This window comes from Macaca thibetana, chromosome 12 (assembly GCF_024542745.1).
Source record: "Macaca thibetana thibetana isolate TM-01 chromosome 12, ASM2454274v1, whole genome shotgun sequence".
In the NCBI taxonomy this organism is placed as follows: Eukaryota; Metazoa; Chordata; class Mammalia; order Primates; family Cercopithecidae; genus Macaca; species Macaca thibetana.
In genome coordinates this window covers 118478349-118490214 of record NC_065589.1, presented here as the reverse complement: position 1 = coordinate 118490214, position 11866 = coordinate 118478349, and the positions used below count along the sequence as shown (strand labels likewise).

The following is an 11866-nucleotide window of genomic DNA, read 5'->3' as shown; positions in this document are numbered from 1 at the left end:
AAACGACACAACTTTACTCTCTTATAGTTCTGGAGGCCAGAAGTCCAAAATCAGCTTCACTGGGCTAACGTCAAGGTGTTAGCCCTTGTTCCTTCTGAAGCTTCCAGAAGACAGTCCATTTCCTTGTCTTTGTCCAGCTTCTGAGGGTCACCTGCATGCCTTGGCTTGTAGCCCCTCACATCCATCACTACAACATCTTGCTTGTCACATCTCCTACTGCTCACTCGGATCTACTGCCTCCCTTTGAGAAGGATCCTTGGGATGACACTTAGGACCCAGCTGGATAATTTGGGCTAACCTCCCAATCTCCCATTCTCAAGATCCTAAACTTAATCAGATATGCAAACTCTCTTTTGCCATGTAAGGTAACATCCACAGGTTTGGAGGACTAGAATGTGGATATTTTAGCCACATACACACATACACTATATTACATACACACACGTATACATACACATACACACATATATATACACATACACATATATACTTACACACCTATACATACAAACATACACATGCACACACACATACACACACATATACTCACACATACTTTCTTTTCCCCTGAACCATTTGAGAGTAAATTCCATACATCATGTCCTTTATCCTTAAAAACTTCAGCGTGTATTTCCTAAGAATAAGAGCTTTCTCTTATATAACTATAGTATAGATAGCAACATCAGGAAATTTTAAGTAGATACAATACTTTAACCTATTATTCTACTGTGATGTGCCAATTTTGTTAGCTGACCCAATGCCACCCTTTATAACTTCATGTTTCCTTCCGTACAGGATCTTGCCTAGGATCACATAAGGCATTTTGTTGTCACATCTCTTTATCTCTAATCTGGAAAATATCCTCAGCTTTTATTTGCCTATTGCAATGTTGATTTTTTTTTTTTTTTTTTTTTTTTGATACTGGATCTTACTCTGTCACCCAGGCTGGAGTGCAGTGGCATGATCTCGGCTCACTGCAGCCTTGACATCCCAGGCTCAAGTGATCCTCCCACCTCAGCACCCCCAAGTAGCTGAGACTACAGTCAAGGACCACCATGCCTGGCTAGTTTTTTTTTTTTTTTAACTTTTTTTAGAGACAGGGTCTCACTCACTATGTTGCCCAGGCTGGTCTCAAACTCTGGGCTCAAACAATCCCCTCAACTTGATCTCCCAAAGTGCTGGGATTATACGAGTGAGCCACTGCACCTGGCTGATGCTGACATTAAAAAAGAATACTGGACTTTAAATAAAAAGAATGTACAAAACACAGAAAAACGTTAAAAACATGGCACAAAAGACACATGTTTATAGGATGAGAGCTGAAACAAGAAGACGGAGTGTTGTCCTGCTCTGCCTCAGCTGGGAGTGTGTGCATCAGGTGACTTCAGTTTTTTGCCTCTGCGGCACATGTTGGCAAATTGACCGCAAAAGCACCATGAGCACTGGTTTTGGGGTTACAAAGACATTTCACCAAGGAGGTAAATTTGCAAATATGGAATTAGGGTTAGCTTTCTGCAACTCTGGCTAGAATACTACACTAATAACTTTGTATCCTTCTCAGGACTTTTCATCCGGAGGATATGTTGTCCATCTGCCTCTCATGGTGGCATTAATTTTCATAACCCTAAGATGTGGTCTCAATTCTCCCCTTTATAGAGTTTTCCTCCCTTGCAACAAATAAGCATTTTGTGGGAGACACTTTGGAACATGCACATTTGCCTCTTCATCGCTCAAATCCATCCCCTGGATTTAGCATCCAGATCCAGATGATTCTTGCCTGAACCAATCTCTACGATGACAACTGCAAAATGATAATTTCTTTTCCTTTCTTTCTTTCTCTTTCTTTCTTTCTTTCTTTCTTTCTTTCTTTCTTTCTTTCTTTCTTTCTTTCTTTCTTTCTTTCTTTCTTTTCTTCCTTCCTTCCTTCCTTCCTTTCTTTTTTCCTTTCTCTCTCTTTCTTTCTTTCTTTCTTTCTTTCTTTCTTTCTTTCTTTCTTTCTTTCTTTCTTTCTTTCTTTCTTTCTTTCTTTCTTTCTTTCTCTTCTCTCTCTCTCTTCTTTCTTTCTTTCTTTCTTTCTTTCTTTCTTTCTTTCTTTCTTTCTTTCTTTCTTCCTTCCTTCCTTCCTTCCTTCCTTCCTTCCTTCCTTCCTTCCTTCCTTCCTCTTTCTTTCTTTTTTTTTTTTTGGAAGAAAATGACTTTATTCTAATTAACTCACAAAGAATAAAATCATAACAGCTAGTTTAAGGAGGTAACACATTTTGCCCAGTCCCAAATTCTACAGAGTAGGAACACACCCCCTTCCATTTCAGTTCTGAAGCAAGGAAGCGAGGAATGACAGGAGAGGTTTAACTGACGGTTACACTTTATACCTTCACTATCAATTCTATTTTTACACTAAATTAACTTAAGGTATGAGAGCTGATTTTCCATCTCTCCAGGTTGAACTTCTTGATTAGGCCAGTCCGTTTGCAAGTCAGCACTGTTTCAGCACCTCATTGAAACCCTCACAGAGCTTGATGTCACCCTGGTTCTGGGCACACTCCAGAAACTGTTTGATCTCATAGAAGCAAGGCTGCTGCTGCTGTGCCGGCTGGGTTCCCTGTGGCTCCTGGTAAGTGATGTCAGGCCTCGCAGGCTCAGCATTACTTCCTCCACTGAAGCCCCCAGTAATGGCATGACCCAGTGTGTGTCCCACAGCAGAGCCCACAGCCACGCCAGCTGCAGTGGTTGCCATCTGGGCCATCAGACCTGGCTGCCGGGGTGCAGCAGCAGAAGAGCCAACTGCAGATGGGGGTGCCGCTGCTGGTGGCTGAGCGACAGGTGCCGGCCTGGGTGCAGCTCTCAGCTGAGGTGTCCGGCTGGCCGGAGGGGCCATGCGGGAGGTGCGGCTTCGGCTTCCACGCGGCATCCTAGGTACTCGAGGGCTCGGCCTCTGGACCTGTAACCCTTCCTCTTTCTTTCTCTCTCTTTCCTTCTTTCTCTTTCTTTCTTTCTTTCTTTCTTTCTTTCTTTCTTTCTTTCTTTCTTTCTTTCTTTCTTTCTTTCTTTCTTTCTTTCTTTCTTTCTTTCTTTCTTCTTTCTCTTTCCCTCTTTCTTTCTCTCTTTCTCTCCTTCCTTCCTTCCTTCCTCCCTCCCTCCCTCCCTCCCTCCCTCCCTCCCTTCCTTCCTTCCTTCCTTCCTTCCTTCCTCCCTCCCTCCCTCCCTCCCTTCCTTCCTTCCTTCCTTCCTTCTTTCTTTTTTTGACAGGATCTCGCTCTGACACCCAGGCTGGAGCGCAGTGGCGCAATCTTGGCTCATTGCAACCTCCACCTCCTGAGTTCAAGCGATTCTCCTGCCTCAGCCTCTCAAGTAGCTAGGATTACAGGCACCTGCCACCATGCCCTGCTAATTTTTGTATTTTTAGTAGAGATGGGGTTTCACCATGTTGGCCACGCTGGTTCTCAAACTCCTGACCTCAGGTGATCTGCCTGCCTTGGCTTCCCAAAGTGCTGGGATTACAGGTGTGAGTCACCATGCCCATCAAAATGATAATTTTCGACTCGGGTGCACCCTCTGCGTTTACGAATCAATACCCAGTGTTCTACTGTAAGCAAGAGCTCCCACTTAGTTACTTGTCTGTTTATAGTTGTACCATTACTATAAATGAGGGTTTCTCAACCTGGGCACTAGTGACATTTTGGACCAGTGAATTCCCTGTTGTGGGGACTGTCCTATGCACTTCAGGATGTTTGGCGGCATCCCTGGGCTCTTCCCACTGGACGCCAGTAGCATACCTTCCTCTCACTTAACAATCAAAAATGTCTATGGACATGGCCAAATCTCCCCTGGGGCCCAAAGTTGTCTCCAATTGAGAGCCACTGGTATAGACTCAAAGATTCCTATTTTTCTAGTGGTTTATGATGCTTTGGTGCTCGAGTTGTCCCCAATCTGGCCAACAGGAGCCCCTTCAGGAAACTCCTGTGTCCCCTTGGCCTGCCCCTTCATTTTCTGGAGCCCTTTCTCACTTCCTGCCGCAGCAAGCGATCCTGGCACAGCGAGCAGCTTTCCTGCACCAGCCCTGGCCTCAGCCATCTCTCCAAGGAGCCTGACACCATTGTTGTGACCCTGATTGATTAACAAAGCTATGGCCAACTGTAACATCGAGAATTTTCAGCTGCATCCAGTAACGTTCTGGGATCCCTGAGCTATGCGCTCTTCCTGAGCTCACCTCATCCTTACAGTTCCCCTTCTCCACCGGTTCTCCCTGAGTCTGGTTCTGTTTCTGGTTCGCATCTGTCCTGTTTTGTGGGTGGGTGTGGGCAAGAGGCTGCTGCCCAGGGGTGAGCCAATGTCTGTTTTGCATCATGCTTGGTAATATTTTTGGAAGCTGCAAGTTTAATGTTTACTTTTTAGGGTGGATCAAAAGAACTCCATGAAAACAAGTGTGTTAAAATGCTCCCAGGTTCAAAATGGGAAGCAGTCTCCTAAACTGTGTGGAAAAAGCACCTACCCATTTAGCATGAGCCTCAGCCCAACGCCCCTGCAATCAGCAGCCTGAGCCCACCCGGTGCGCATCAGCCCCCAGCACACCCTGCCTCTGCCCTGCCCCTTCCACTTCAGTCTACTGCCGTTTTCTCCCGGCTGGGGTAGTTTTGGGAGGAATTGATGTTTTTAGTGTTCTAAGGGCAAGGACTCACCCTATGACTCTCTTGTTTCCCGGAGCCCTTCAAAGGGCCAACTAAACCAGGCCCTGGGTCCTTAGGGGCTGGCACCAAGACTCTCAGGGCCACCCTCTACCCTGGATATAGGGAAGAGCCTATACATTAGAGGACTCCTCTGCCCTGTGGCATCTCCCTTGGCGCCATGTGGTGACAGTCCCTTCCCTTCCTCCTGGCCTATTAGATAGCACAGAATAGCCGGCCCATAGAAGCTGCTATTTGGTATCCTAAACTTGGAGAGATGTGTCTGAAGTCAGAGAGAGCCGCCGCAGGAGGGGCTCCTGGCCTTGCCACCAGGGCATCCCCAGGGATAAACCTACTGGTCACTGGTTGTGTAGGTGTGTTTAACTAAACTCTCTAGACTGTGAGTCTCTTGACAGGGATTCTATCTTTCTATTTCCCAAACTTATTATTATTAAAAATTAAAGACCAGGTGCAGTGACTCTACACCTCTCATCTCAGCACTTTGGAAGGCTGAGGCTGGAGGATCGTCTGAGTCCAGGAGTTTGAGCCTAGCCTGGGCCAAATGGTGAAATTCCATCTCTGCAAAAAACAGAAAAATTAGTCGGGTATGGTAGCATGTGCCTGTAGTCCCAGCTACTTGGGAGGCTGAGGTGGGAGGATGACGTGAGCCCAGGGAGGTGGAAGATTACTTGAGCCCAGGGTGATCAAAGCAGCAGGCAGCCAAGATGGTGCCACTGCACTCCAGCTTGGATGACAGAGTGAGACCTTGTCTAAAAATAAAATTAAAAACATTAAAAACAGAGGAAAAAAGTTGATAGTACAATGGACGCTTGCAAACCTTCCATCTAGATTCAACAATTGTTCATAATTTGCCCTGTTTGCTCTGACAACATATGTACATAGATCGATTTTTTTTTTTTACTGACCCTTTGAAAGTGAGACGCAGACATAATGACATTTTTCACTTAAATACTTCAGCCAGAGTGCATCTCCTAATAAGAACGACATTCTCCTACAAAACCATTATCACACCTAAAAAATCAATCGTTTCTCTAATATCTTCTAACACTCAGGCCATATTCAAATTTCACAGATTGTCCCAGGACTGTCCTTAATAGTTGTTTTTTTCTTCTGAACAAAGATTCAATCAAGGTTGACATTTGGTCGCTGGGTCTCTTTCATCTCTTGTATCTAAAATACACAACACCCCCCTTTTTTTTCTGAGGCTACTAGCTTCCTGAGGAGCCAGGCCAGATGTCCTGCAGAAGGAGGGACCGTGTTTGTGTCACCCCTATATCCTCAGTGCGTGTTGGGGGCCCCAGAGATCAGGCCTGGGCTGATGAGCTGGGAGGCCAGTCCCTTTGGGGAGGTGTTTCCCACTGAGCTGGGCTCAGCCTGCCTCCAGTTCCCCAGCCCCACTCAGATGCCTGCCTGAGGACTCCTTCCTGCCCACGAAGACTTCACGCCCAGGGCGACATGAGTTGATGGTCCGAATACTCATTCCTTGGGAGGTTTAATCTGTTTTATTGAATTTTCAGATTCTCAAATCAATACCCATAAAAATGCCCAGCAGAAATAAAATCCCACTCCAGGTATTTTGCCAGACGGTTGATATTTACACATAGCAGGTTTCCCTTGACGGCTTCAAATAGCTTAATAAGTCTCACCACAGGCAGTAGATCCCAGCAGTTCGCCAGTGCGGGGGCCAAGCAGCGGCCACTGCCTTCCAGGGCCCCACTCCGCAGCCTCGGTGCTCAGATAAACGCTTTCTGCAGGCCCTGGTGCACATCATTAGGCCTCTCCGCGACCTCCTCATTTGTAAAATGAGGGACGTAAGAAGAATAGGAGATCTCTGCATTCGACGGACCTTTACTGTGCCAATCTGGCCCCGGTCCCCTAGAGGCAGCAGCCTGGGCACAGCAGGAGCGTGGACCAGGGAGACGGCTGGGTGGAGCGGGCAGGGGCTGCTGTCAGATTCTCTCTCAGTAGGAGAAGCTGCTGGTTAGCTGGGGGCCTCGAGGCAGAGAAGCTGTGCTGGGGGCATGCAGAGGGTGCAAGCAGACCGGGCGAGGCTGGAGCGCCGCAGGGTAGGGGAATCCGGGAATCCCCCGCAGAAGAGCTGGAAGGAGGCCGCGAGGCTTCCGAAACACCGCCTTTGTGGAGTTCCAGCCCCTTTGAGGGCGGCTGCTTGCCCTGAGAGCCTTACGTTCCTCCCGAGGCCCCCTTCATGCCTGGCTGGTTGGAGGGACAAGGCGCCTCTGAACCCACCCAAACAGGACGGTCTGCAAGGCTGCTGTGGGGTTGAGGTGAGGCGATGCCTGCGCAGGGCCAGGCTCTAGGCTGGAGAGCACCAGGGCGGAAGGCTCCAGTCCCTCCCGCACCTCCCAGCCTCAGGGGCTGCCTGTGGGGGTGAGCCCCAAACTCCACTCATCTGGGAGGGCTAGACGGCAGCTGCCAGGCCAATGGGTCTCCTGTCGCCTGGTTGTGGCCCTCTCACGAGGGCTGACTGTTCTTCCTGCTACCTTTGCCCCCTCATTCAGCAGCCCTGAGGGACCACAGTGTTCTGCTGGGTATGGCGGGAACAGAGCGGGACGCCGAGCACCTCCCAAGATACCCGTCATGGGCCCGGAGCTGGACAGTAAGGACCCTTGAGGAGCCCAGCAGGACCCAAAGGCACACAGGCGGCTGGGCCTTACGCACCCCGTTGTGGAGACGGAGGAGGTGGTCAGGCATCTTGGGGAGGTAGGAGGTGAGCTGAGTCTTAAATAGCGGGGGAGGCAACGAGCTGAACGGACAGCCCAGGGGTCCTGAGAATGGTTTGTGCTGAGGAGCAGGACTCTCAGAAAGCTGATGCTTCTAGAAGGCCCGGAAGGGCCCCTGCTTTCATCTTACCCCCCCCAGTAGAAGACGCCGAAGAGTCACCTGAGGCCACCTCAGGACCGCGGGCAGGTGGCGGGAGGGGTCCACTCTCAGGACAGGCAGTATGCAGGTGCAGGAGCTCTGGCAAATTTAAAAGTAGTAATAAGGCGGGGCGCGGTGGCTCACCTCTGTAATCCCAGCACCTTGGGAGGCCGAGGCAGGTGGATCACCTGAGGTCAGGAGTTCTAGGACAGCCTGGCCAACATAGTGAAACCCCGTCTCTACTAAAAATACAAAAAAATTAGCCGGGCTTGTTGGCGCGTGCCTGTAATCCCAGCTACTCGGGAAGCTGAGGCACGAGAATCGCTCTGAGGCAGGAGAATCGCTTGATCGCTTGAACCCGGGAGGAGGAGGTTGCAGTGAGCCAAGATGACACCACTGAACTCCAGCCTGGGTGACAGAGTGAGACTCTGTCTCAATTTATAAACAAACAAACAAACAAATAAATAAATGAGTAATAAAACAGACTAGTAATTGGTCTGCTTCTATTGGTAACCTGCACCAGCCATACTAAACAATGTCAATAGTAAGATTTTCCTCTGAGAAAAAATATTTTGTTGGTTTAAGTTGTAAATAATTGCTATGGTTGAATTTTAATAATGCATATGTGTAAGCTTCAAATGAGCACACTTTTATTAATTACCCTTTAATAAACATTGGGTTCTACATAGAAGACAATTTGAGGGCTCCGAGTCAAACAATTGCCCGCTGTCACTCACTGGCCCAGCTACACCCATTGCAAGCCATGTTCAGATGTCCTGGAATCATTGGACTTCCTTTCTGGCACAATTTGTGTTTCCAGCTGCTGCTGCAATACCCTGCTTAGACACGGTGGCTGCAAAGACTGACGCAGAACTTGGGGCGTGAATCAGTGTTCAAAACTGAGAACAGCCAAGCAGCGCAAACTGCTGGCTGTAATGTTTTTGTCTGGTAAACGCAGGTTTTAGCTCATACATGAGCTATTTGGCAGAATTTGAATAATGTCTTTAAAATCCGAATGTATATTTTTATGTTAGTTGGCTATTTTAAAACTCGTTAAGTCAATAAAATAGAACACTACCTCTTTGTATGGTTTAGTAAGTGCCTACATTGTGCACTTCGCAGATGTTTTGGTTTTGTTAAAATTAACTTGTTAGTTATGAGACAATTACACAAGTTAGTATTACCTCACCCTGGAACTAAAGGATTTAAGTTCAAACTGTTGGGTAGATATAAAAAGTATTGAATAAATAGTTGAGTTTTTTCCTTTTGGGTACTGTAATTTTTGTTTTCTTTTCCTTTCTTTTTCCTTTTTAAAAAATTGTCTTTACCTGAATGACTATACGTATAAATACTATATTATATATAAATATATAGTTAATATTAATATATTACATTAGTGTATTTTTATATAACATACCAAATAATACACAAATATTATATGTTATGATTATATATAATCATAATTGAACATTATATGTTTTTCACTGGGGGTGTTTCTTTTCTGGCTATTTATATTTTTCCATTACATGATTATTACTGAAAGCGTTTTTTCTTGAGACAGGTTCTGTTGCCCAGGCTGGAGTGCAGTGGTGTGGTCTTGGCTCACTGTAGCCTCAATTTCCTAGGTTCAAATGATCCTCCCACCTCAGCCTCCCGAGTAGCTGGGACCCTAGGCACACACTACTACATCCGACTACTTTTTAAATTATTTGTAGAGACGAGGCCTCCCTATGTTGCCCAGGCTGGTCTTGAACTCCTGGGCTCAAGTGATTCCCCTGCCTCAGCTTCCCAAAGTGCTGGGATTACAAGCATGAGCCAGTGCTCCTGGCCTGAAAGTGACCGTGTTGTTTAGGGGAGAGTGTGTTATAAATGACCTGGGGTTCTCTCAATGCTCTCAGCACTTCTTCTTTGCCAATCAGGCTGTGCTCACCGTGGGACCTTGGGCAAGCCCAGGGACCTTTCTGGGCCTCAGTTGATCTCTCTGAGCACTCACAAGGCTGCTGGGAGCCCCTAAGCGATCAGTCTCCAAACTCCAGTTGGCCGAGTGTAACAAACAGGAACCCAGGCCCTGGCAGGAGAGCTGTGTGTGGGGTTTGGGTTTTGACGTAAGGCAGGTCTGGTTTCTTCACTCTCTACCCAGGTGACCTTGCGCAAATATTTATCCTTTCTGAGCATCAGTTTTCTCAGCTGTAGGAGGAGATCATAATAACTTTCTTTGAAGTTTGTGGGGAGGATTAAATAGAATAACACATGCCAAGAGCCCAGCCCCAGGCCCATGGCTGGTGTGCAGTCAAGAGAAGTCGGTTTCTGTACGTCACACAATTTGTGGGGAGAAGCAGCCCCTTGAAGAGTGACGGGAGCCTTTGAGGGACTGGAGGAGTAGGAGAGAGGAGGAGAATCTGGCTTCCTGAGAGTAGGAGAAGCCAGGGCAGCTGAAGAACACAGTCCAGCCACTCCCACATACGGGACCTCCCTGCCTTCCCAAACTCACTTCCACTCTCCCCACCATGCTCCGGGCTCCAGCAACCCTGCAGGGAGCACAGCCCAGACCTGGCTGCCCAGTGGAATCACGTGGGATCTTTCAAATCACCCAGATTCCCAGGCTAGAGAATCTGATTCCACAGGTGTGAGCTGGGAACTGAAAGTCAGACTTTTTCTATGGAGGTAAAATTTTCACAACATAAAAATAACTATCTTAAACTATTTTAAAAGTAACTATTTTTTATGTTGTTTCACATAACGTGAAAATAACTAGCGCACATTTAGTACATTTACAATGCTGTGCAGCCATCACTTTTGTCTACTTCCAAAATATTTCCATCCCCTGAAAGGGAAACCATACCCATTAAGCAGTCACTCTGTCTCTCCTTCCCCTAGTCCCAGGCAGCCACTAATTTGCTTTCTATCTCTGTGGATTTGCCAGTTCTGAATATTTCACATAAATGCAGCCATACAATATGTGACTTCTTGTGTCTGGCTTCTTTCATTGAACATGATGATTTCAAAGTTCATCCATGTTGTAGCATATATTGATGCTTCAGTCCTTTTTGTGGTGAGATACTATTCTATTGTATGGCTATGCCAACTTTCTCTACACCTTCATCAGTAGACGAAAATCTCGGTTGCTTCTACCTATTGTGAAGAACGCTGCTGCGAACATTCATGTAGAAGCGTTTCTTTGAATACCTGTCTTCAGTTGTTTTGTGTATGTGCCTAAGATTGGAATTGCTGGGCCACATGGTCACACTCTGTTCCATTTTTTGAGGAATAGCCAAACTGTTTTCCACAGCAAATTCCCCATTTTACATTCCCATTAGCAGTGTACAAGGATTCCACTTTTTCTACGTCCTTGCCAACACTTGTTATTGGCCACCTTTTTTATTCTAGTTGTCCTAGTGGGCATGAAGTGGTATCTCATTGTGGTTTTGATTTATGTTTCCCTAATGACTAATGACATTGAGCATCTTTTCATGTGCTCGTTTCCTATCTGTATATCTTCTTTGGGTAAATATCTATTCAAGTCATTTGCCCATTTAAAAAATTGGGCTGTGACCGGGTGCAGTGACTCATGCCTGTAATCTTAGCACTTTGGGAGGCCAAGGCAGGCAGGTCCCTTAAGCTCAGAAGTTCAAGACCAGCAAGGGCAACATGGCAAAACCATTTTTCTACTAAAAATACAAAAATTAGCTGTGTGTGGTGGTGCGCACCTGTAGTCCCAGCTACATGGGAGCCTAAGACAGGAGAATTGCTTGATCCTGGGAGGTCGAGGTTGCAGTGAACCAAGATTGCACCATTTATTCCAGCCTAGGTGGCAGAGCCAGACCCGGTCTCCAAAACAAAACAAAAAAAAAAGCAAAAACAAAAAACAAACAAATTGGGTTGCTTGCCTTTTTATTGTTGAGTTGTAAGAGTTCTTCATGTATTCTGGATTATAGAATAGTATCAGATATTCTGGATTATAGAATAGTATCACATATATGATTTACAGATATTTCCCATTCTGTGGGTTGTCTTTTCACTTTTTTAATAGTACCCTTGGAAGCCCCAAATTTTTTAATTTTGATAAAGCTTAATTTATTTTTTCTTTGGTTGTGTATGCTTTAGGTGTCATATCTAAGAGTCCAGTGGCAAATCCAAGGTTATGAAGATTCACCCCTATGCTTTCTTCTAAGAGTTGTATAGTTTTTGCTCTTCCATTCAGGTCTTTGTTCATCAGTATTAAGTTTTGTGTAAGGTGTGAAGTAGGGGTCCAACTTGGTTCTTTTATATGTGTTGAAGACTCTATTCTTTCCCCATCTGATGGT

At 46.2% G+C, this 11866-nt stretch overlaps 1 protein-coding gene across 1 annotated transcript; it reads right to left on the bottom strand.

The window, feature by feature from the left end:
* Nucleotides 1-2170: 2170 nt before the first annotated feature.
* Nucleotides 2171-2941, bottom strand: LOC126932165 (coiled-coil-helix-coiled-coil-helix domain-containing protein 2). Its single transcript, XM_050750753.1, has one exon. It carries the CDS (start codon nucleotides 2906-2908, stop codon nucleotides 2474-2476), a length of 435 nt encoding a protein of 144 aa, XP_050606710.1. The 5' UTR covers nucleotides 2909-2941; the 3' UTR covers nucleotides 2171-2473.
* Nucleotides 2942-11866: the final 8925 nt, after the last annotated feature.